This window comes from Peromyscus eremicus, chromosome 6 (assembly GCF_949786415.1).
Source record: "Peromyscus eremicus chromosome 6, PerEre_H2_v1, whole genome shotgun sequence".
NCBI lineage: Eukaryota > Metazoa > Chordata > Mammalia > Rodentia > Cricetidae > Peromyscus > Peromyscus eremicus.
The window spans coordinates 42846875-42873413 of record NC_081421.1 but is presented as its reverse complement, the minus strand read 5'-3'; the positions used below and the strand labels follow the sequence as shown (position 1 = coordinate 42873413).

Sequence of the window (26539 nt, the reverse complement as noted above, 5' to 3'; positions counted from 1 at the left end):
CAAATGCTTAACTAAATTTGTGTTTGAGGGTAAATATACATTTTTTATTTTGTTTGAATTCAGCTTTGTTTGGATATAATTTACAACCAATAATTGTCCAGTTTTGAGTTTTCAAAAATTTATAGTCTAAGCACAACTATGATATACAACATTTATATCATCTCCAAAGTTCTGCTTTGAGCTTTTACAGAAAATCATCTCCCCAAATTCTACTTACGCTAATAAGCTTTGTTATATTTCATCATCATGATGAAATACCTCACAGAAAGAACTTAAAGAAGGACTCATTTTGTTCATAATTTCAGAGCTTTCAGTCTATCATGGCAGAGAAGGGCAAAACAAGGAAAGTTGTTCTTATCAAAGTGGCTAGGAAGCAGAGAGAATACCCATGCCATGAGCTCTCTTTCTCCCTGGTACTCTATCTGGGCCTCCAGTCTGTTGGGATAGTGCCAATTATAGTCACCGTGGGTCTTTTGCCTTGGCTAATGCTATCCAGAAACTTCTCCCAAACATTCAAAGGTGTGCTTTACTAATCTAGGCACTTCTCAGTCAAGTTGGCAATCAACATTAATCATCACAGGCCTTGTCAGTATAGTTTTGTGTTTTTCAGAACTCATATAATGGAATTTTATAGCGTGCCATCTTTTACAACTAGTTTCTTTGGCTTAGAATAATGCTTTTGTAATTTATCCATGCTGCTCTACTCACCAAATGTTAACTAAATCTAGCACATACCTGTTAAGATATTAATGGTCATATAGACTACTAACTAATTCTAGAAAAAAAGGCTTCCATTAGCTGCCTATACATGTCTTTGTGTTTGAGTATCAGTTTTCTGCAGGAAATCACAACCAGGCCTAACATCAACTGAAGTCTCCATGAAGAAGATGGGTCCCCACAACAACAATTCCACATGGACAATAATAATACCACTAAGCTGACGAACATCATCTACAGATCAGCTTTGGACGACAAACTGCTCAGAGCAATTTTGAGATGATCTAGTTTCACAGACTACTTGAATAAGGACTTGAGATAAGCCTTGAACTTTGGCATTATGCACAGACTGGACAACAAAGGATATAGATACCTTTCCTAGAATTTGACAATTAACCCAAAATTTTTCTTCTCAGAATAAATATGCCTTTGCCCATAACCAGCAGTAAGCAATTTTAAGAACACGACACTCACATTCCCAAAGAGGTGGTGTGGGGCGGGTGGTTTTTGGACTTTTAATGGGTTTTGGGTCTGGAATAATTTTCATTGTTTAGAAGGGTTGGTTACAAGGGTTAGAAAAAGGGCTAAGCAAAGGAGATTAGATTTAATGTTCTTGTTAAAAAAAGATATATAGAAATGATAGACTAGAGGGTAGATTATTGAATCTAGTCTGAAAAGAGAAGATATAGATACAATATAGATAAAAAGATAGATTATTAAATCTACTTTTAAAAGACAATTACTAGTTTTAAATACTTTCCATTGGATTGGATTTTTGTATATTGTATACAAATTATATATATTGAGATTGACATTGTTAGAAAATGCTATATGTATATTTCTAATCTTGTTCAAGATATGGTACTTATACAGTTCATTTAACAATGTAATGCAATTTGCTAATCCTTGAATGTTATTATTACCAACTATAAAGAAATGAAAGTTAGTAGTTAGACATTACAATCAGACTTGTAGTCATATTAGGTATGTTTTCAAGGTCGAGTAGATATATTTTAGATAGGTCATCTTTAAACCTTTCAGAGATCTACAAAATATGGCATTTAAAATGTTTTAATAACCTAGAATTTTTTCTTTTTTTTGTGACTGTGAGACATGTCAGCTCCTGGCAGCACCAATCTACTTCAGAGAAGATATGGGCATTGAAGAAACTGCATATGGAGTTAACTTTCATTGTGGCAAAAGTTAGTCACTGGACAACAACGTATCTTCGAATTGACTGCTGACAAACAGGACAAAATGGACAGACAGGACACGAAACAAAGGACTACCGATTCTTGCCAAGACAAGTGTGGTTGTGGCTTTAACAAGAGTCATCTTCTGAGGCCAGGACAATATGGCACCATCCCTGAAGTGGCCTTTGCAATCCGGAAAAGGTACAGTGCCCTTTTCTTTGAAGGCAGATGAACAGGCAGTGGGCCGATGGCTTCTGATGTGCAGTGGAACAGCAGCTGAAGCAGTTATTCTTGAAAAAGTAACTGAGCTGACAGAGTCTAACCTCTCAATGGTAGACAGGCATTTAATAAAAGAGATGAAGCCACCCACAAGCCAAGAAGAATGGACAGCTGAATTAAAAAAATATCAACAATTTCCAGAATTTAAAAACCTGAATCATGACAGGACACTGGTGGAATTCAGGTGTTTCTGGTACATGGACTACTCTCACTGAATGTGAGGTCAAACTGTAGGCCTTGTGTACATTCTACTTCACAAATGAGTCTGTCAGATACGCTAAGCCTATAGGCTGAAGATGATGCCCTAAACGTTTTGGAGAAACCTCGGGTGACTGTCCAGGCAGCTGGCTGTTTCTGTCAATTCACAATTTTTTTGGAAGCTGCTTGCATGCACTTCCTGTTTTTTTTTTTTTTTTAGGTAATATTATTTCCTTCTTGGATCTCTGAGGGAGTTGAAGATTAGTTATAGTTAAAGATTAGATAGTTATAGTTTTCCTTGTTAAGAATTTCAGAAAAGAAACTCACTAATGAAGTGTAAGTGTATAAATTTGAAAGACATTATAAGATAGTTCTTTGTTAGTGATATAAGTTAGGATAGAAAGTGAATCAGGTACATTTTGGACTTACCAAAATAGGATAGATAATGGAATATTTTCTCTGAGTTTGTCAAATGCAAATGGACTAGACATTGTTTAGGTATTTATTGCTTGTATATATTGTCTATAGTTATTGCACTTATTGTATATAGTTTTTTTATATTAGTTATAACTTTTTTCCTTTTTTTATTAGAATAGAAGGGGGAAATATGGTGATATTTTATTTGTGCTAAAATGTGATTTTATTTGTATGTTAATAAATAAAGTTGCCTGAGGATCAGAGCTAATACCAAGCCATTTAGCAGAAGTCCAGTGGTGGTGGCACATGTCCTTAATCCAATCACATGGCAGGCAGAGTCTGTGTGTTCAAGAACACAGCCAAGTGGTGACCTGAACCTTTAATCCTAGTACCAACCATAGAGACTTGGAGGTCTGTATAGACAGGCAGTGATGAGGAAGTCATGTGGTTGGGTTTAGAGCCAATGAGAAGGCAGAACAGAAAGGCAATAAAAAGACGGGTCACACAGAAGGTCTCTCTCTCAGGGGAAGGATGACAGCAAGTGGTAAGCTAAAGGCTATTCGCTAGTGCTCTGATCTCTTGGGCTTTTAAGTCTGTATTTGGCTTTGTGTTTCTTATTTAATTTCATCTACATATACCTATATATGATTATATTATAATTTAATCACAAAATTATTTCTAGTTTTTTGTCTTTATAGGTAAGGCTGCTTGAGTATTCAGGTGCTAGCTAGGCTTTGTGCATATAAAGTTTCATTTCTTTTGAGTAAACATCTGTAAGTATAGCTGCTGGGTTGTATAGTAAAAGCATAACCTTATAAAAACTGTGTACTAGGAGCTCTTTTAGCACTGTATTCTTGTTGAAACTTGGTACTGCTAGTTTTTCAATTTAAATTACTTGAACAGCAGCATAATCATATTGTGATTGTAGTTTGTATTTGTTATTTATATGTGATAAAAATGAGTGCACAAATATACCTTACCCATTAAAAAATGTTTGTCTTTTGTAGTTGATTTTTAAAGAGTTCTTTATATAGTTTTTTTTTTTTAAACAACCCTTGGTCTTGCCTTTTCATTTTTAAATACCAATCACATAGCTTTAAGACTTTATTATTTTTCAGGCTGAAGTCTATTTTTATCTTTGTTTTGTTTGAGATAGGGCCTCATGTAGCTGAGGCTGGCCCTGAATCACTATATAGATAAAGATCCTTAAACTTCTAATCTCCCTATGCCTCGTTTTCTGTGGTGCTGAGGATCAAATCCAGAGCTTCCAACTCACAGAGATCTGCCTGACTCTGCCTCCCGAATGCTGGGATTAAAGGCAGGTGTCAAAACAGCCTGGCCCAAAAGCTGTTTTTGTATTCTCCCTATACTTCAGTGTTATCTGTAAGATCCATGAGTCCAGTTAATTTGGATATGTGATGTTTTTATTTATTTGTAAGGCTTTTTAAAAAAATGATAGTTTATTTTCAAAATAAAAAATTAAAGAGTAATATTCTAATTAGACAATTCTAACATCAACAATGGCATTTATTTAATGAAAATAGTAATTACTATCAGTAATCAAGAAACACTACATATAAACTGCTCAATAAATCATAAATAATACTAAGTCACCATTAAACAATGTTTACTGAATATTTTCTAAGTTAAAGTAACCACTAGAGTATCCAATGATCAGGTGCAAAGTTAGTATCAGGTACAATCTTTATATAAAAATAGTGAGTATAATCAATGTGTCCAACTTCCCTTTTATGTTCCTAAGGTCAGTTGATGGTTTAGTAAATTTGTCACTTTAATAAATTCTTTAATATTAAATAATGAATACTAATTTTGTTAGGACTGGGGTAAAAGGGGTAGGTCAAAGGACAGATAACCTGAAATATAAGTTCATTCTTTTCCTTGTTTATCCTCAGATGTGTTTATGCTATGTATAATGGTTGTAAAAATAAATTATAAGCATGAATCAGTTTTCTAGTTTATTATTACAAATTTGCCTTATATTTTTGACAATGGTTGCTTGGATCTGAAGAAAGCTTGAAAAATGTTGAAGAGTGTAACTGATGGTCTTTTTCATGTTAAGTATGGAAGAAGGGTGCTTTTTGATGTGTCTGTTTCTGATCTGTTACTATTTTTGATCTCAAATCTTGGGTTCCTTGCCTTTGCTCAGAGGGTCATCCAACAGTTTAAATTACACTCCTGCTAGACATTTTTTAAAAAGATACTAACTACATATCAAATTGCACATTTAATTAAGGACCACTCATTTTGCTATAACTAGGCATATACTAAACTCAAATACAGAAAACTAGATACTTGTAAAACCATTCTCTGAATGTCTTCTTCCCAAAGGCCTCATTTATTTCACTGGGAACCATTCACCATTCCTTGTCACCTGAGGTGTTCACTGCACACCATTTCTTTGTCCTTCCCCCATTTTCACATTGATAAATGTGAAGTCTGTTTCCAAACAAGGAAGGATTCTGTTAATGAGGCAGGCAAAGAAAACAAACGGTGGCCGCATGGCAACGTCCAACCCCTTCGAATATCCAGCACAACTCTCCTATTTAGTCGTGCTGCCAAGGTGACAGCCCTCACTATATGAAAACTTGTTTAAAACAACCTAGCACAGACCTTTAATCCTGGCACTCAGGAGGAAACAGGAGGACCTCTGTGAGTTTGAGGTTAGCTTGGTCGACACAGAGCTGCAGCCCACTCAGGTCTACAGAGTGAGACCCTGCCTCAAACAAAACAAAACACCTCTTCCACCCGCCAAACAAACAAACAAACAACCAACCAACCCCGTTTCTCAAGTCAAAGACTGTCACTTTATAAAGCACTCCCCACCCCATCCATTCAAGTAACTAATTCTCACCAGAAGTTCCACCAAGATGGTTAAGCCCTGCTAATGCACAGGAGGGCTTCAGATCTGAGGCCACCCACACCCCCAAAACAACCCCAAATCGGCAGCAGCCTGGGCCTAGAGCCATAAGAAAGCTGTTCAGAAGCTTGGGAGCCTTGTTCTTACCTCCCACCAGCAAATCCTCTTCACACCCCCAATCCTGCTCAACTCACTCTCATGTCCTCCATTTCTTCTTGCCTAGCTTTAAATCCTCTCCTCATGCTCCATCTTGATCTCTTCACCTAATGACCCCCAAATCTCTTCAGCTTGTGTCCTCTTCTCCGACTCATTCTCCTCATGGCCTCATTCTCTTTCAGTTCCCCATTTCTCCTCACACCTGTCCCTCCTCATAGCCACTCTCACACCCATTTCTCCTAACTCCCCTTTCTCCTCACATCTATTTCTCCTCACACCCACTCCTCCTCACACCTGTTTCTCCTCACTCCCACTTTTCACACCCTCTCCTCCACACACCCTGCTCACACCCTCTCCTCCACACACCCTGCTCACACCCTCTCCTCCTCACACCCTGCTCACAGCCACTCCTCCTCACACCTCCTCACTCCCTCTCCTCTTCACTCCCTCTCCTCCTCACACTCTCCTCCTCACACCCTCTCCTCCTCACACCCTCTCCTCCTCACACCCTCCTCACTCTTCTCCTCACTCCCTCTCCTCCCACCCTCTCCTCCTCACACCCTCTCCTCACACCCTCTCCTCCTCACTCCCTCTCCTCCTCACTCCCTCTCCTCCTCACACCCTCCTCACTCCTCTCCTCACTCCCTCTCCTCCTCACTCCCTCTCCTCCTCACACCCTCTCCTCCTCACTCCCTCTCCTCCTCACACCCTCCTCACTCTTCTCCTCACTCCCTCTCCTCCCACCCTCCTCACTCCTCACTCCCTCTCCTCCCACCCTCTCCTCACACCCTGTCCTCCTCACACCCTCCTCACCCCCTCCCCTCCTCACCCCCTCCCCTCCTCACCCCCTCCCCTCCTCACCCCCTCACCTCCTCACTCCCTCTCCTCCTCACTCCCTCTCCTCCTCACTCCCTCTCCTCCTCACTCCCTCTCCTCCTCACACCCTCCTCACTCCCTCTCTTCCTCACACCCTCCTCACTCCCTCTCCTCCTCACACCCTCCTCACTCCCTCTCCTCCTCACACCCTCTCCTCCTCACTCCCTCTCCTCCTCACTCCCTCTCCTCCTCACACCCTCTCCTCCTCACTCCCTCTCCTCCTCACTCCCTCTCCTCCTCACTCCCTCTCCTCCTCACACCCTCTCCTCCTCACTCCCTCTCCTCCTCACTCCCTCTCCTCCTCACTCCCTCTCCTCCTCACACCCTCTCCTCCTCACTCCCTCTCCTCCTCACTCCCTCTCCTCCTCACTCCCTCTCCTCCTCACTCCCTCTCCTCCTCACTCCCTCTCCTCCTCACTCCCTCTCCTCCTCACACCCTCTCCTCCTCACTCCCTCTCCTCCTCACTCCCTCTCCTCCTCACTCCCTCTCCTCACTCCTCTCCTCCTCACTCCCTCTCCTCCTCACTCCCTCTCCTCCTCACTCCCTCTCCTCACTCCTCTCCTCCTCACTCCCTCTCCTCCTCACTCCCTCTCCTCCTCACTCCCTCTCCTCCTCACACCCTCCTCACTCCCTCTCCTCCTCACACCCTCTCCTCCTCACTCCCTCTCCTCCTCACTCCCTCTCCTCCTCACACCCTCTCCTCCTCACTCCCTCTCCTCCTCACTCCCTCTCCTCCTCACTCCCTCTCCTCCTCACTCCCTCTCCTCCTCACTCCCTCTCCTCCTCACTCCCTCTCCTCCTCACTCCCTCTCCTCCTCACTCCCTCTCCTCCTCACACCCTCTCCTCCTCACTCCCCTCTCCTCCTCACTCCCTCTCCTCCTCACTCCCTCTCCTCCTCACTCCCTCTCCTCCTCACTCCCTCTCCTCCTCACACCCTCTCCTCCTCACTCCCTCTCCTCCTCACTCCCTCTCCTCCTCACTCCCTCTCCTCCTCACTCCCTCTCCTCCTCACTCCCTCTCCTCCTCACTCCCTCTCCTCCTCACTCCCTCTCCTCCTCACTCCCTCTCCTCCTCACCCCCTCTCCTCCTCACCCCCTCTCCTCCTCACTCCCTCTCCTCACTCCTCTCCTCCTCACTCCCTCTCCTCCTCACTCCCTCTCCTCCTCACACCTCCTCACTCCCTCTCCTCCTCACTCCCTCTCCTCCTCACTCCCTCTCCTCCTCACTCCCTCTCCTCCTCACTCCCTCTCCTCCTCACACCCTCTCCTCCTCACTCCTCTCCTCCTCACTCCCTCTCCTCCTCACACCCTCTCCTCCTCACTCCTCTCCTCCTCACTCCCTCTCCTCCTCACTCCCTCTCCTCCTCACTCCCTCTCCTCCTCACTCCCTCTCCTCCTCACTCCCTCTCCTCCTCACTCCCTCTCCTCCTCACTCCCTCTCCTCCTCACTCCCTCTCCTCCTCACTCCCTCTCCTCCTCACTCCCTCTCCTCCTCACTCCCTCTCCTCCTCACCCCCTCTCCTCCTCACCCCCTCTCCTCCTCACTCCCTCTCCTCACTCCTCTCCTCCTCACTCCCTCTCCTCCTCACTCCCTCTCCTCCTCACACCTCCTCACTCCCTCTCCTCCTCACTCCCTCTCCTCCTCACTCCCTCTCCTCCTCACTCCCTCTCCTCCTCACTCCCTCTCCTCCTCACTCCCTCTCCTCCTCACTCCCTCTCCTCCTCACTCCCTCTCCTCCTCACTCCCTCTCCTCCTCACTCCCTCTCCTCCTCACTCCCTCTCCTCCTCACCCCCTCTCCTCCTCACCCCCTCTCCTCCTCACTCCCTCTCCTCCTCACCCCCTCTCCTCTTCACAGCCCCCCCCTCCACACACACACCTGTGGGGTCCAGGCGCCCCGCCCCCTGCCCTCCCTCCCTCCCTCCCTCCCTCCCGAGCCCGCGGCTGGCCCACTCACGCGAAGAAGGGGTCGTCCTCGAAGCTGCTGCTCAGCATGCGGAACATCGTGGCTCCGCGGCGGGCGGCGGGCGGCGGGCGCGGGGTGGAGACGGGCGGCGGGCGGCGGGCGCGGGGTGGAGACGGGCGGCGGGCGGCGGGTGGAGACGGGCGGCGGGCGCGGGGTGGAGACGGGCGGCGGGCGCGGGGTGGAGCCGGGAAACGGGCGGCGGGCGGCGGGCCCCGGGTGGAGACGGGCGGCAAGGAGCGGCGGGCACCGGGTGGAGACGGGCGCGGCTGACCGCGCCGCCAGCAGCCTGCTCCCCGCTCGCTTCGCGCGTCTGCCTGCGGCCAAGGCCGCGCCCGCGACTAAGGCGGGGCCTGGCGCCTGCCCGCGTTCCCATTGGTCCGGCTCTGTGACGTCACCAAGGCGAGGCGGAGGGCCGCGCGAGGCTACCATGGCAACCGCGGTAAACACACGGCGGGCTTGAAGTTTGGCTGGAGGCCCAAGCGATCTTTCAGCGAGGCTCCTGAGAGAGCTTGGTTGGTATCAGAGGGAGCGGGAACCAAAACATTAGAGCAGCTCTTTGTGACCTTGGCCAGATCGCCCTTGGTCCCGGCCATTCTCTGGTAGCTGGCCAAATAAAATAAAGAAAGGTGTTTTGAGTTCAGTTTCCAAGCAGTGTCTTCACTTCTTGAAGGAAACAAGACGAAGGCTATAGACTTCAAAAACAAAACTGTTCTATGATCTAAAACTCAAAGCAATACATAAATAACATGTAGACATAGGATCAAAAAGAAAAAAAAGAGAGAGAGAAAAGAAATTGCTTTTGGTCCTCTCCCTGTCCATTTCAAGGACCAGATCTCACGTTGAAGCCCATAAATGTTTAACACCTTTCCAGCATTCTTAACAAGCAGGTTTGGGGTCCAAGATCTGAAGCCAGGGGCCATATCTAATAAAATTCTATTTCTACTATTTCCATCATAGCATAAAGAAACCTATTTATGACAAGGAACGGTTTTCCTCTTAAAGCACTTCGACACCTTAATGATAAGACCAAACATTTTAAGTGATCTTTAAGGAACAGTACTGGTGAGATTTGGATATGGTATTATGGAGGGAGGGGGCAACATTAAAGTTATTATCCAGTTGTTGAGGTTTGGAAAGTACTCTCTAGGCCCTTCCCAGAGCTGGAGACAGAGGAGAAAGAAGAGACAGACAAAAATGACAAGGAAGGGAGAAAAGTCGTCTTACATGCACACCCTCAGTTCCCTTGTCCCCACACTCTCTGGAGAGTTCCCTTCGGGAGGTGGAGGGGTGTCCATGGCTCCTCAGGGCCCTGTGGGAGAGAGGTGGCATGCTGCCGCTTGGAAGATGTGTGTGTGTGTGTGTGTGTGTGTGTGTGTGTGTGTGTGTGTGTGTGGCTGATTTGGAGGAGGCAGGAGTGCTCAGGGTTATTTTTGGAGCTGGAAATGTAATCCTTTGAACCTTTACCCTTCCCCCACTTCACCAGGTTTCTCTGGCAGTCCTGCTTCCCTGGGACTACTGGCTGGAGGCAGGGCGGGCTTCATGGTCTAAGATGACACAGCCCTTCCAGGAAATAAATAGGCTATTTTAATTTTCCTCTGATCTCAGCATGATGCTCAGAGAGCTCGTATGGATCAGGGAACTTGTAAACTAATTCTATGGCAAAACTTTCTGTACAACATCTGGAATTAGTTTCTGCTTAGCACAATATAAAATATAAAGCAAACATAAAAGAGACCATAGTTTTTTTTAAAAAAAAAACACAAAATGATTCCAATCAGTAGTATGAAAAATAATAATATTAAAATACTTCTGCATGGAAACTAAATAAAGAAAATTGTGAGAAGTTTCATCTTGTTGCATGGAAGTTTGCCACACTGTTAAAACAAACAGGAGACCTTGAGTCCAGGGGCAGGCTGGCAGAGGTCATCCAGAGTATACAAATGCAGTTTAGACACCTTATGTAAATTGGAACCAAAAAGCCCATGACATCTATTTTAAAAAGAAACGGAAGAAGGGGTGGGTCAGGAGAGGATGGACACCCCACTAAGGAAGCAATAGGGGTGTAGAGCAGGCTGAGAGGAGAGGGCCTCAGAACTGGCTGTAAAGACAATTATGGTATCTATTATTTGTAAAGCCCTCTTGTGGTTTATGTTGTATGAGGGTGGGCTAGAAACTAAAAGGTGGTAAGTGTTAACCAAAAAATCGGGAAGAGTGGGAGGGCATGGTGCACACAGTTATAAATAGGGGATGCCACAAGGTCTTTACTGAGAAAGTGAATCTGTGAAAAATGTTATAGGAAGGAAACAGATATCTTTTGAACTTTCCGGGCCTGTACAAAGGTGCCTGATGTCTAACATGCTCTATTCATGTGACTTGAAACTCACCTTCAGAGAGTAAAATAAAAAGCTTTATTGATTAGGATAATAGTTCTCACTTATTCTTCTTATGTTCCAAACATTGTCCTAAGTGCTTTCAAGTACATTTTCTTGGTTAAACCTTCCAATACCATGTATACTAAGATGTTTATCTTTGATTATACATGAAAACATTGATGCCCAGGGAATTGATGGCTCATTGTAAACTGAGATTTGTCCTGCTCCAAAGATTATATTATCTCTGCCATCCTACTTTGCCTCCCTGTAAAGTTTGAAAGGGTCACATAGTAGTATGTTTGTATGGCAAATTGCATATTCACACATGTAATCTCTAGCCACACTGTTGCTTATGTTTCATTTGGAAAAACACTGACCAAGTCAAGGGAAGACTTCCAGAGAAATGCATGAAATAAAGCCAGTTCTGCTACTCTACTAATGACAGCAAGAGTTCAAAATGTCAGCGAGGTCCATGGTTTTTTCACCCATTACCTCACAAGTTATTTAAGAAAGACCAGTTACATCTCAGACACTATTCTAGCCATTTAGAATACAAAATTCCTTGGCCTATTGGATCTTACATTCCAGTGCATTAGCTTGCCTGTCAGAGATCCTACAAACAGTTACAGCACCTTAGAGTTTTCAATATATTTCTAATATATTATTTCAAGTGCCCAAGAAAGAAGATCTCATTAGGCTTTGAGTGCTAGATTTTTTACATTATTATAATTCTCCAGAACCCGGAGTTTTAGACTGTTCTAAACATCTTCATGAAGGCTGATTTTAGTGTACCCAGGGACTCTGTGCTCCAGTCTCAGCACCTCTTTTAACAGTGCATAGATACTGCACCTGGTGAGTTTAATGTCAACCTGATACAGCCCAGAGTCACGTGGGAAAAGGGAACCTCAACTGAGCTATTACTTCAGTCAGACTGGCCTGTGGCCATGCTTTGGAGGAATTGTTTTGGTTGATGACAGGTGTGGGATGCCCCAGCCCACTGTGGGCAGCATGATGCCTAGGTATCTGAGCCTGGGCTGTGTAAGAAAGCAAGTAAGGAGCAAGTCAGAGAGTGAGCGACCCAGGAAGCAGCATTCCTCCATGGTCTCTGCTTCAATTCTTGCTTCTGGGTTCCTGCCTCGAGCTTCTTCCCTGACTTCCCTCAGGGAGCAGCTGTTACCTGGAGGCATCAACTGAAATATGCCCTATCCTCCCTCCACAAATCACTCTTAACCATGATAAACATGTGTTCATCACAGAAATACAATGAGACTAGGACAAATGTGAATGAGATACCAAATCAAACTCAATTCGTCATGTGACAGCTTAGGTAATTTGTCATGTGACAATTTAGGAGGGAAATATAATACCTTGGAGTAGTTGGCATATGTGAACCACCAAGTTACAGATAGGAAAGTCTTTCTTTCTTTTTCAAAAAGATCTATTTATATTATTTTATGTGTATGGGTATTTCACCTGCATGCACAGATATATGCACCACATGCATGGCTAGTATGATGGATTCCCTGGAACTGGAGTTACAGCCATCTCTCCGGACCCAAAAGAGCCTTATTATATATGAAAACATTGATGCCCAGGGAATTGATGGGGGTGCTTGAGGCAAGGTTTCTCTGTGTAACCGTCTTGACTGTCCTTGAACTCACTTTTGTAGACCAGGCTGGCCTCGAACTCATAGAAATCTGTTTGCCTCTCTCTACCATGGGCTAGGATTAAAGGCATGCACTAGAAGGTATTACTAATACGCCAGAAAACTTCCTCATGCTACTTCCTAGGCCAACCCCCCTCAAGGGTAAGTAATATTCTGAGATCTGCCTTTTTCCTTGAACCCACCCCTATTGGAGCATGTAGTGGCAGTTTATTCTTCCTTACTGTGTATGACGTTACCGTCTATCCTTGATGAAGTTTTGGATTGTTCCTCTATTTGGCTTTTAAAAATAAGGCTGATTGCTAGTATGTTTTAAAAATCAACGTTCTGTTATTCTTAAGTTTTTATTATTGAGATTCTGAAAATTTTTTTCTTAAAGAGAGGTGCTTTTTAAATTTTTCTCGTAAAGAGTAGTATTTTCATATTGATTTGGTACATAAAAGTTGGCTAATGTTTTGTGTTTATAGATGTAGAACGAATTTTCCTGAAAAAAGGAGTAGGACTGTACCCATGCTCAAGATTCTAGAGACCAAATGGCCGATTAAACTTTGAGACCGCGGAAAACGAGACTGTTGCAGACCCAGAGCCAAGTTATCTCGGGCTCTTTTAGTCCCTTTAAAAGCCATCCATTGCCCAACCTGTTTCCTTCTGATTATCCAAACCTGTTAAATGTATTCCTAGCAGACCACGAACTTCCACCCACCTAATAGCCAAGAAAGCCATCTGACAGCAGCTGAAGCCCACAGCAGGTCTTTCTCACCTTGGCTACAACTGGCTTACTTACTGTGTCCGATAAATGCCTTGATTTGTGACTTCACTGGTTCTGTATTTAATAATCTCCTATAATAGCTTTCACAGTGGGACATCTTATTCAGGGCAACCCAACTCTATGTTACTATGTTATATTTGGCTAAGAATGAGCTGCTTCTCATTCCCTTTGAGGCGAGATCTGTGTTTTGCATTTATATAGATAAGAAGGAACACTTTAAATTAAAGAAGAAAGTAAAGCTGGATAGTGGTGATCCAGGCCTTTAATCCCAGCACTCAGGAGGCAGAGGCAGGCGGATCTCTAAGTTCAAGACCAGTCTGGTCTACAAAGCAAGCTCCAGGACAGCCAGGGATACACAGTAAAACCCCATTTCAGAAAACAAAACAAAACGAAACAAAACAAAACAAAACAAAACAAAACAACACCCTCCCCCGCCCAAAGAAAGTAGAATTACGGAACCAAACCAATTGAAAAGTAGAAAAGTGTCTTCAGAAAATAGTACTGAGGCCCTCTGTTCTCAGAAGTGGTTTAATGAGCCTATCTAAAGAGTTATTTTTGGAAGTTATTTTTGGAGTGAATTCAATAGGGGCCCTATTGGCAGGACACTCAAGGGAATCTGTTGAAAACTCCTGAGGACTGGAATGTCTTCATTCCTTTGTGATGTGTTTCGATCCCTTTCCTAGCTGCAACAGTAAGATTACCAGCATCCAGTCACTGTAAGGGCACACACACTTCAGTGCTATCTACAGTATGTATTTGGTGTGGGGGGTGGGGAGGGGTCACTCCTCCTTGTTAAGGTTCCTTTTCTAATTATATTATCTACAGACATTTATGTGTGCAAAAGTTAAAATCTAGGATCCACATATGAAAGAAACCATGGTGTTTGTTTTTATGAGTCTGGAATACTTAATAAAAGCTCCTATAGTCAAGGCACATTGACCCACAGAACCCATCCCTACTTCAAAGATGACAATAGCATTAATAAAGTAACAACCAACTTTATTGAGTTTCTGCCGTGTGCTGGGCACAGCTTTAACACTGGAAAGACTGGACAGGTAATCACTATTACTACGCCTACTGCACAAGAGCCAGACAGGGGCCAGAGCTGAGAAACCACTTGTTCAAGGTCTCTCAGCCTGCTGAGAACCCCCACTCTTGCCATCCTGCTGTGTCGGTGTGGGGACCCAGAGGGGTGGGCCTGTGGCTTGCTGCAGGGGGTTGGCTTCCAGCTGAAGAAGCATTGCTACTGTACAGCGCTCAGATGTCCCTGCAGAGATTCATGCCCACAGTCACATGGATTTTACACAAATTCTCTTAATTTTTTAAAGTTAACAACTAATTAAAAACAAAGACCCTCTGAGCAGGCCACAGAAAACAAGCCCGTGGGCTGAATTTGGCTGCAGGCTGATAGCTTGTGATCCAGTTACTGGGAGGGTGTGTTTTCATGGCATGAAAGAGACACATGAGCCCTGTAACATCCACACACTGGCTTCTGCACGTAACTCTAAACTACGCGGACAGCAAGCAAATCACGTGTTGGGAGAGGTAAGATGTACCCAGTGGACACCAGTCCCCAGGCACACCATTGAGGTCCAGATTTTAAAATGCCAGGGTCATGAGGCAGTAATTTCATTTCTGCAGGACATTTAGATTGCAAACCAATTTTCACTTGGATCACAAAAGTTTAGTTCAAGTTTGTGAGATTCAATGTATTCTATTACTTTCAAAATTCATTCTAGTAAATTTTAAATTGGATTGAAATTATGTTGGCTTCTGGCCTAAAATACTTGTATTTAAATTTTTTTCTAGATTGCCTTTCAATATAGTTTTGATAAAATAATTCTATTGATGTTAGAATGAAATAGTAATAAAATAATAGAATAAAATAGTAAAGGCCCTTATATCCATACAAAACAGTCTGTGAATAAAACTGTCTGCTTCCAAGATTTTACCCTTTTAGTGTTTGCTGTCATGGAGCTAGCATGCACAGTAGTTGTATGTAGTAAACCTACATTTTACACACACACACACACACACACACACACACACACACACACACATTCTTTTCTTTTTTTCTTTCTGTGACACTGGGGATTGAACCCAGGGCCTTACATCTGCTATGTGAGCACTGAGATGTCTCTCTCCTGCCCACTTTAAACATCCTTCCTCCTTTTATTTATGTATTGCAATACTGGAGATTGAAGCTCACGGCTGACGTATGTTAGGCCAGGCACATTGTTATGTATTAATTGTTCACATGTCTCCTGGTAACTTGTACATCAGTAATCAGAATAGGCCAGAGCAAAATTATCAGAGTTAATTACTGTATTGGACTTGAAACAGGAGCCAACAATCAGCTGACAAATTTGAAAGTGTGTCTTAACCAAACACTGGAGTGCACAGTTTGTATACTGGCCTGAATCTTTCTAACTTCTTACTATTTCTGCTTTCAGTCTCCTTTTGCTGATTTTTTTCTTCTGACTTAATGAACTTTGTGTTTTATCTAGATTTATGCTCTGAATTTTGATAAAAACACCTGATGCTTTTCTAGAATGGATACTGGTAGGTATACATAAATAAAGCAATAAGGTAGCCACCATTAATTTGATGGCTGTGTGGAGATACTGGCCTCTGTCTGAGAACAAACTCATTAAGGGGTACTTGCTGACATGATAAAGTGCCAGTGAAGATCTCAGAGTGATGTCTCTAATTGCCCAGGCCTTTTGTACATTAGGTATCTGCATGAATTATAACTCTTCAGTGAAGATAAAAAGGCTTCTGCAAGAAATGGCCCCTGTGCTACGAGGGCTGTCAGACTGGAGGGCATCTCAAAGGAGATTAATGATGTCAGCACTAATATAAGAAGATTTAGCATAACCAAGATTATGGCTTCTGCAGAAACCTGCCAGCACTCATTTATTTTGAATAAATATTATTTTTAATTAAAGTCCTAAGGTGGGTTATTCCTGAAATAATGAGATCTACAGTGATTTCCTTTGGGAATTAATTTTCTCTCTTAATTCACAGTCATTTTGATGGTTATGGCTCATAGAGCCTTACTCATGACAGTCAGCTTTGGAGAACATGCTGCTTTTCAGCTAAAGACACTAAATAACCCAATTTTTGTTATAACACAGGCCTCTCATTTTCTAACTCTACTTATCATTTAGTCCAAACACATTTACAAGGAGGTAGTGCCCATAAATGTCTATGGTGAAACTGCTTTATAAAAATAAGAAAATTGCTCATGAGAGAAAAAAAATTACCCTAAAAAGCATAATGACTACAAATATAAACTCAGAGAATTGTATTATTCCTACTTTTATTGGCTGTTTTTTTGTCCTGAGCCTTATGTTAAATATTTTACACATATAAATTCCCATCACGTAGGAACTTGACATGATGGAAAATTTCAGCTGCCCTTTACTCGATCATGAAACAGAGAAGCTTGCAACAGTGAATCTGAACTCTGCAGCTCAAGTTCAGGGGCCCAGGCCAGGCAGCCTCTCTAATAATAGTAATAATTGCCCAGCATAAAGCCGACTGTCTTAGTCAGTGTTCCATTGCTGTGAAGAGACACCATGATTACAGCAACTTTTATAAAAGAAAACATTTAACTGGGGCTTGCTTACCATTTGAGGTTTAGTCTATTATCATCATGGTAGGTAGGGTTCATGGTGGCATGCAGGCAGACATAGTGCTGGAGTAGTAGCTGAGAGTTCTACATCTTGATCCATAGACAGTAGGAAGAAAGAGAGCCTCTGGGCCTGGCTTGGGCCTTTGAAACTTCAAAGACCAACCTCAGTGACACACTTCCTCAAACAAGGCCACACTTCCTAATCCTTTGAAATAGTGTCACTCTCTGGTGATGAAGCATTAAAATGTATGAGCCTATGGGGGCCAAACTACCGTACTAAGCTTCATATAAATATCAGTATTCATCGGTATATGGCTTAACCAGATTTTCAGTGACTCAGTACAGTAGGTGTTTTATTATTGCTGCATCCCAAACCCCAAACCCTGAGCTATAGAACAATCACATTATTAGCCTCATGAATTTAGTAGGTAAAGAACCTAGACAGACAAATGATGATGCTTGTGTTGGGGCCTTAGTGGGAAGACTATGTGACTGAGAAGGGTCTGTCCTCAAATGCCTGGTGGTTGATGCAGGTTTAGAGCTAGAAACTCAGTTGAGATTATTCCCTAGGTAACACCAAGTGGATTCTACAGGAGCTTGGCTTCGTCAGATTATGGTGGGCCTAGTATTTGATCATCTTCTGTGGCTTCTCAAGCTTGTTGAAAGTATGAGTGTTCCAGGAGAGTTAGGCATAAGCCTAAGTCTTTCTGAACTAGCTGGGTGCATTAAGTTGTATCACCTCCCATGTAATCTGTTGGTTGCAAGCAAGCCACAGAGACAGATTAACATTCAGTCACACTAACTCTGCAGACATGTTTCAAAGCCATCACAGAGAGTAGCAAAGACTACTGTGAATCGCTACTTGTGGATTGTTGGTGCTGGGGCAGCGAAACCCACTTTTTTGTCCAGTTAATTCCTCCTAATACATGTGTTTTTCATACATATAAGTAGAGGATGCTCTAGCAGTTTGTGCCCCTGATTTCTAGAGCTGGCTACCTAGATAAGTTAGTCAGGGAATCTCACCTCGGGTCACAGAGAGCAGGACTATGTCTCCTATGTACCTTCTCTTTGTCATTTGAGGACCAAGTGCAGGCTAAGAAAACGACACTAATGAAAACCTGCTGAATTGGTTGTTTCATTTGCATGGGATCACACGTCTGGGTAATTCAATAGTTAGTAATGTAAAGTGTCTGTTGACAGCGAGATACTGCCAGTGGAGACAGAAATCATGCAGCAAAGTTTGTTTAGAAAATGTAGAATTAGAATTGAATTGAGCACTTGCTATGTGTTGAATATATGATGAATGAAAAGTTCCTTTTGGTTTTCCCTTGAGAAGAGAGAAGGTTTAGTTAAGAAACCAAAGCACTTAAGTTGTCAAGCTGGACAGAAACCAGAGTTAAATGGATGACGTTGTGCCTCCTTTTGCCTGGGCCTTCATTCCATGGATGTATACCTTCATGACAGAGTCAAGCTGGAACCTTCAAGCCAGACTTTCTCCACGAGATGATTTTCAGCTTTAAAGAACTACTCTAACTGGCTGGGACTGGCCTGGGATAAAGTGCTGAAAAGCATGGATGGTTGGCAATTCTCAGGGCTTACATGTCATTCACTTTACATCTGAAATGTTTGAGTATAAGGCCATGGCTGCTGTACTTAATAGAACGTCACTGGGAGGAACTTGTCTAGCATTTGCAATGCTAGAAGGATGATGTCATCCAGTAACCTTTACAGCTTAGGCCTTTTCCCACATTAGCAGAAATTTGAATGAGTAGATGTGTTGTGTAGTTAAGTTTTTTTTTTTTTTTGATAAAATTTTGCTTATGATTGATGTAAAACACAGAGTTTGTTTGAAAGAAAATAGATTATGGTGAGCCAAAAATGAATGACAAATTCCAGGGATAGAGATTCAGGTTGCTTGAATAACGCTCCTTATCATGGAAGGGACCATGTGAACTTTTACAGTCATAGAAGCAAAGAAAGAAATCAGTGCTTATTTTAGTTAGTGTTCTATTGCTGTGAAGAGACTCCATGACCAAGGCAACTCTTATAAAAGACAGCATTTAATTTCAGGCTCGTGGTTCCAGAGGGTAGTTGAATCCATGCCCATGCAGGCAGGAAGCAGACAGGCATGGTGCTGGAGCAGCAGCTTTTGATCTGCAGGCAGCAGGCAGAGAAAGAGAAACACTGGACCTGGTGTGGGCTTTTGAAACCTCAAAGCCCACCTCCAGTGACACACCTTCCTCTAAAAGGCCACACCTCCTCTGACAAGGCCATACCTCCTAATCCTACCCAAACAGTTCCACTATCTGGGGACCATACATTCAAACATTTGAGCTTATGGAGCCATTCTCATTCAAGACACCACAGCGTCTTTACCAAGGGCCTTTGTGGGATATAGGAAGGTCCAGTAGAGCCATGGGGAAACCTCTGCATGGATTCCAGAAGTTACCATATAGCATTCTTATATTAAAGATTGGTGGAAGCTAGCTTTCTGCTAAGCTTAATGACACATTCTAAAAGTTTTACTTGTAGTTATGAGGCTGTTAGATTAGATACAGAGAATGATGGCAAATGGTTATTAAAAGGCATTGATGAAGCCTAAGATCATTCTGGCTCTTGATCTGGAATATTCCATCTCTCCATAATCACGGTGCTTCAGTAAGTTTGTAGGATCTTCAATACAAATGTGGCTTCTTGAGAGAACTTGGCTTTTTGAGAAAACTTCACATCATAATTATCCAGAAATTTCCTGCTATGAATGAACTGAAATACTATATCCTACTATGGTTTCGATATTAAATATTCCCCCAAGGTGTGGTTCCCAGTGTAACTCGCAAAGGTAGGACTTTTAGGACATGTTTGGATCATGAAAACTCTAACCTAAATCCACTGGTTTAATTCACAAACGGCTGCATAATCAGCTGACATTTTTGGAAAGTGGTAGAAACAGAGATATGGGATTTGGGTAGAGGAAGCAGGGCACTGAGGGTGTGCCCTTGAAGGTCTATACTTTGTTCCCACAACCTCACCGTCTTCTCTGCTTATTTTCCACGGGGTGAGTTCAGTGAACAACGTGTGCAAGGCAGTTCTCCCTTTTCATCATGTCCAGTATGGGGTCAAACTCAGGCTGCGAGGGCTTGGTGGCAGGTATTCCTACAGGCTGGCCCATGCAACTGTGACAAGTAAAGTAATAATTTAATATACAACTTTCATTTTACATTATAGGAAAGCTATTTCCTTTATACAAAGCTAGCAAATGAGTAGATTTACTGCTACCTGAAATGTTTTCTTTATATAACTTATCTAAAGTATATTGACAAACATTGGGAACTTTGAACTTGCAGCGTCTAGGAGGATGGCAGGCAATCATTTAATTTACAGATTCATTTTATAATTGAAATCTACAATTTCACTCCTACTGATTGATGCTGCCTTTGTTATTACAAAAAGGGATAGAACATTTTGTCACGGATTGTGGTAACTCCAAAAGAGATTTTCAAATGAGAAAAGACATATTTTTCTATCACTCCTATTCAAAGGTCTCACAGGTCTAGGTTTAAATATCCTCCCTAGGAACTTAAGAATTAGTTGAACTACGTTTCTTGGAAATTGTACCACAGTTATTTTAAGTTAAAAATACTTAAAGTTGGAACTTCAAATTAAAGCCTGTGGTGAGCAGTAACATATGTGCCAGTCACTTGTCAACTATAAAAGTCTGCTGAAAGTCTCTGAGGTTCACCAGTGCCCCTGCTGAAGGTGGACCACACAACGGTGAAGACCAGCACAGGCAAGAGGACAGGCGCCAATGTGAAAAGGAGTTTCTCCTTGAAAGGTCAAGTGCTCCTGGTAAGAGCTACTAAATGACACAGGCCTCCCATTGCTATTTATGCTCTATGGTACATTTCTAAAACATGTTTTTTATGAAATGCAGCAAAGCATATTTATAAGACTTAGATGATTTTAGATGACCTTCCATTTTTTAACCTCACGTGAGTAGACATTGGTCATTCAAACATACAGCATTTTGAAAGAAAACCATTATTCCAAAGTGTTACAAAGTTAACAATTCTAAGACTTATCTTCTCCAGGTCGAGGAGAATTACTTAAGCTACAAAAAGTCTAAATAAATGATATAGCCATAGATTTTTAGAAAACAACAAATCAAAACAAAAACAAATAAACCCCCTACAAGAACCTGTCTTTAATATAAGTACTCAACACATTGTCGTGGTTTATGCTTTTTAAAAAAAAGCTGCATTTTAACTTTATGATTTTTTTGGAACATGGAGATAGACAGACACATGATGGATTTTGCTTGACACGAGGCCTTGGCAGCTCATTGCTGAAAAGCTTCTGAAGGCAGAGTTTTCACACTGTGGGGTTTGTCTGGGTACCATGTATAGGATCCCAAGAAGAGGGGGTCAGCTCAGTTCGCCACTCTGAGACCTGTAGTGGTATCATTTTGCAAGTCCTCTCAAAGGCCTAAAAATAAAGTGGTACGTTGTGGAGTTGAAGGTATTGTCTTACTACCGTTGGCAAGTTTTAGTTTCTGAAAATTGATCTGTGTTGTCTTACTACCCCGGCAAGTTTTAGTTTTTGAAAACTGATCTCTTTGTAAGGAGAGGAAGTCATAGGAGGCCAGCATAGGGTAGATCCTGAATGATCATACTCACATCATTTGATCTATCCATAGAATTTATTAAAAAAACAAACAAAACAAACAAAATGCTACCCACCAGTCTTTAATAGAAGTAATCCATTCATTGTGCTGGTATTTGGAAAACCTTCATGCTTCAAAAAAAAAAAAAATCCAATGCAAATTATACAATGAGAAGTAGACTCTAAAAATATTTACATTATGATTCATAACAGTAGTAAAATTACAGTTATGAAGTAACAATGAAAATAATTTTATAGTTTGGGGTCACCACAATATGAGGAACTGTATTAAAGGGTTGCAACATTAGGAAGGTTGAGAACCACTGCTCTAAAAGGTGAGGAAAGAGAACACCTTGCGAGCATCTCTTGCTAACTACCATAAGCTGTTTTGCCATGCTTTCCTGTAATGATGGACTGAAACCTTCAAAACCACGAGAAAAAATAAATCCTTCATCCTATAAGTTGCTTTATTCAGGGATTTTATCCCAGCAATAAGAAATGAACATAAATACCTTATCCCCAATTGAGCAATTTAAATAACCAGACAGCTAAGAAGATTTGCTATTTGAAATGGGAAATTCTTTCATAATTAAAAAAAAATAGTTGTGATCTCTGTGTCAAACATTGGGCCAAATTATGGGTAAAATGATAGCAAAAGTAGTCTTGGCATGTATTATGTCTGGACATTTTATTTGATTTAGGGAAAAACAAACTAGCACAAACTGGAGCTGAAATATTTAAAGTTCTTCTTCATGGCAAAAGGTTAAATCAAACCCAAATTCACAGTGTTCTTTATCTCTATTTTTATTCTTCATCTCTTGCAAAGCCTCAGATATTTTCTCATGAAGAGGGCCCCTTTTTCCACAAGGGAGTTCCAAGAGTAGGTTTGGTTAGGACAGTACTGAACGGTTGTCTGGTCATTTCACCAACAGATTGTTGATTGATGTCCAAACCAAAAGCTTTGGGAAAGACCTAACCACAGCAGAAGAATTGAGGAAGCTTCCAGACTTCCAAAGTAGCTATTGGGAGGGATGCCTCAGTGGCTTGTGAGGCCTGGAGGCTCCAGCCTTCTTAGCTGTCTAGTTTTAGTTCAGTTCTAATCTCTTCCATGAAACTTCTTGAATTTTTTTTTGATTCGGACTAATTTCTCTTTCTTTTACATAACCCAGGGTTCTCTCCCGCCAGTATGTGTTAGATTTCTTACATTATTGACATGCCTGGGCTTTGCGGCTAAGCCTCTTGATGGTACGACCCTCACTGACTCACCTTGTGTATGTTCAAAGGTCCCTATAATATGTCAAGCATAAACTAAGCACTGAAAATAATATTAATGAATAAGTTGGTAAATATGACCATGAAGAAGTTCTGGATTCCTCAAATAAGTATATGGCAGCTCCCTCATGACAGAACAGGACCTCATGGTGTTGTCAAGGAAGCAGATCAGGGACGGTTGACTGAGCACAAAGCAGGCATGTGAGCTATTGCCCAGGGCAGCTCAAAGTACAAAGCAGCACACATAAGCTGGAGGGTAGCTTTTCCAGCCATTACCCACGCAACTGCTTATTCTGTATTTCATTAAAATGCTCCCCAAGTCAAAAAAATGTTCACTTGGGCTAAGTAATGTACTTTTCTGTGAACATTCTTAATGCTATTCCTCTCTCAAAAACAAAAACAAAAACCAAAAAACAAAGCAGGAAGGTCATTTATTAATATCCTCACTTCACAGGCTAGATAGGATGCTCCAGGAAAATAGGTAAATGACCTAAAGTACTCTGTCCCTTCATCATTTGGGACTCCTCATAAACAGGGAGTTCCAGAAACAATGTTCTTGGTCTATTCTTTCTAACAGTGTACCCAGTGTCAGAACTAAAAACCTAACTTGCATTAGCACCTATCATTTGCAAGAAATCCTGATTCAATGCACTTAAGGTCACATTAACCAACTAACATAAAAAAAAAGTTCTGTTTTATAGGCTTATTATGTTGGGATATTAAAGATGGCAGGGTGTATCATCCTGTTTGAGTTTGGCAATGTGTTTAATAATGTTCTATGAAGTCTCCTCATTACATCTGATTTGGCTTCTGTGGTCATATTGTGGTTTTAGGAAGAAACAGAAGGAAACAAGATTAATGACATACCAAAAAGAAGGGAGGAAATAGTCACTAAGTTATTTAGGACCAAGTTCATTTGTTCACTTAAAAAGAAAAACAAACTTCAACTTGATTTTGTTTCCACAAAACATTTTCTTTAAAATACAACTTCATTCTAATTCAAGCCTCTCTATTTGGTGTACCTGTCATCGAGGAATATGAGTGGAAGGTAGATTAGAAAGTAGGTCATAGCATCTTCATTTCTGTAGAGATGGGGAGCCTCAACCACACTGAGAAAATTATAGAGACTCCCTATGGCCAGGCAGCCTATATCCTTTCCTAGACATATATTTCCTAAGAGGGTGAGAACACATTTACAGTTTACAAATTATACAAAGTACTAAAAAGTAAACTACTTCAGAAACACTAATCCCTCTTGAACCCACTACCGTGAGCCTGTGCAGATCTGCCTTCAGACTGAGCATGTTTACTTAGAGAGCCAAGGAAGACAGCCACTACTTAGATCAGGACAATGTATTCATAAAAACAAGGATTTAAAACAAACTTCTTCATAACACTTGCAACTGAGTGTAAGTTCTTCATATTTTTCATTTTTAACAGAGCCAAGAATTTCTGTAGTTCTAATGTATGAAAAAGATGGAATCAAAGTGTCCTATGTATCATATCCCAAGGACTTGCCATGGCTGTATCTTAAGCTCCAGCCTTCATAGAGACCATGTGAAAGTAAGCAGAGCAAGATGGAAAAAGGAAGTATTTGAGCCAGGGGTTGAAATCTAGTTTTGTACAACAAGGACCTGAGTCCTTCTGTCCAGTACATTTAGTACGGATTCCAGTGAGTTGTTCTGTTGCCCAGCTGCTAGAGAAAGGCATTCTACGGTGTCCCCAAAGGCTCAAATGCTTAAGGCTCAACACTCCCTGTTGAGAGAGTTACTGGATCATGAGGACTGTAACTCCACCAATGGGTTAAAGCATGAGTCCATAGCTGAATGGGCTGCCAGGAGGGAGGGAACAGATGGGAAGCAGGTAAGTGGAGTATATCTCTGAAGGGTATGCTGTGGCCTCTTCCTGTCTCTTTGCTTCCTGACAGCCGATAGTGAGAGGCTTTCCTGTGCCTTGCCCTCTTGCTGTGTTTCTGCCTGCTACAGGCCTGAAAGCCGTGGAACCAGCTGACCATGGACCGACACTTCTCAAGGCATAGACAAAAGCCTTCCCTCTGAAGTCAGGCCAGGCCTTTTGTCACAGCAGTGCAAAGGGACCAATGCAATGGACATGTGATTTCTAAAGGAAGGACTGCATCTGCTTACAGCACTTCATACAAACTATCTCTAATTAAACATTTTTTCAGACAAGGTTCTACCATGTGGTCCAAGCGTCCCAGCACTAGCTGTGGCGTGCAGACTGGAGTCGAGACCCTCCTGCCTAAGCCTCCAGAGGACTAGGATTAGAGGCTTGACACCACACTTAGCACAAGAAAAAGTTTTAGTTCAAATCTATCATGGTCATTGCTTACATCTCATAAAAGGGTACCTTTTATGATACCTAAAAATTTTAAGAAAGGTGAGGTAAGAGATTCAAGAAGGGCTTTACAATACATAGGAGATGAACTCTTATACTAAATAATATGGCTCTTAAATATATGTATAATTATCCAATATTGGGTCAAAAACATGATTTTGTAAAAACTGTAATGAGATACACTACTGAATATTCATTTACTTCAACACTGATATTATTATGATTAGCTTTATTAACAGGATATATGTTCATGCACATACAACTTTTACAATAGATTCACTATTCCCAATGTTTGATTCGAACCAACAAATATTCAGTTGAACACGAGAGAAGAAATGAGATTTTCTTTCTATGTAACTGGCTAAATTGTTTTGAAGAGTAAAAGTTAATATTGGTATTTAAAAAACCTAAATTTTCAAGGCTTCTGTCAACTCAACCGTGAATCTCTTCCTCAGGCCACAGGACTGCCCATTAGTCTTTCCTGTCGGAGAGCAATTAATCTCTTGAACCACTTTTCTTCAGCTTCAGCTTTTTCAATAAATAACTACAGTAAGAGAAGGAGAAGGAAAATGTCACTGTGCGTCAGTAGCTCGGAAATGATGCGACATAACACAAATCACTCTGATAGAAAGCTTCCAGAACAGCAGTGTATAGTGCTCAACCCTTGAGGGCTCGCCACTGTTTACCCCACCCACCACGAGTTAGTGCTCGGCAGTCATGAGGCAAAAGAACAGCCTGAATGATGTTTCACTGACTGGCCATTTCACACCCTGTGTCTGTGAGTTCATTTCTTACCCTGTTTCTAAGAAACATCAATCACATCATTGTGTAAAGACAGTAAAGTATGGTATTAGTGACAGCTCACAGCTGAAAAACCAGAGCCGACCTAGTGTTAGAAGTTCTACTGTCAGTTATAAGAAAGGAAAACCTTTCCTTTTTTGACCATTTTCTTAAGTACAGAATCGTTCTAGAAGTCGGGAAACCCGTAGACAACACCAGACTTAAATATACGTAAACAATCCTAAGGCCTGAGATCAGCTGCTCATTTGTAGCCAAGAGAAGCTATGAACCCTTTCCTGTATGTCTTCCTAGTGTCAGAACAAAGGGACAACTGCTTGGGTGACTCAGTGAG

At 42.1% G+C, this 26539-nt stretch overlaps 2 protein-coding genes and 1 long non-coding RNA gene across 7 annotated transcripts in view; 1 reads left to right on the top strand and 2 right to left on the bottom strand.

Moving 5' to 3' along the window:
• Mlf1 (myeloid leukemia factor 1) overlaps nt 1-8884 on the bottom strand; it is a 31786-nt gene extending 22902 nt beyond the window's left edge. For 3 of the 5 annotated variants that reach the window (XM_059265451.1, XM_059265455.1, XM_059265454.1), the window contains exons 1-3: nt 8870-8884; nt 8783-8797; nt 8672-8737 (exon numbers count right to left, since the gene is read on the bottom strand). In XM_059265451.1, the coding sequence (XP_059121434.1) occupies nt 8672-8718 (47 nt within the window). In that variant the 5' untranslated portion in view covers nt 8719-8737; nt 8783-8797; nt 8870-8884. Of the gene's footprint in view, nt 1-5435; nt 5453-8671; nt 8738-8782; nt 8798-8854 lie in introns of those variants that run through there. The other 2 variants (XM_059265452.1, XM_059265453.1) reach the window with 2 other exon arrangements.
• An 83-nt stretch (nt 8885-8967) lies between these two features.
• Nucleotides 8968-13570, top strand: LOC131912426 (uncharacterized). Its single transcript, XR_009379626.1, has 2 exons — nt 8968-9192; nt 13183-13570. It is a non-coding gene; the product is annotated as an uncharacterized LOC131912426 (long non-coding RNA).
• Nucleotides 13571-23948: 10378 nt separating this feature from the next.
• The window catches only part of Rsrc1 (arginine and serine rich coiled-coil 1), a 323363-nt gene continuing 320772 nt past the window's right edge, over nt 23949-26539 (bottom strand). Inside the window, exon 10 of the mRNA XM_059265450.1 lies at nt 23949-25951. Within this exon, the coding sequence (XP_059121433.1) occupies nt 25859-25951 (93 nt within the window). The 3' untranslated portion in view covers nt 23949-25858. The remainder of the gene's footprint in view (nt 25952-26539) is intronic.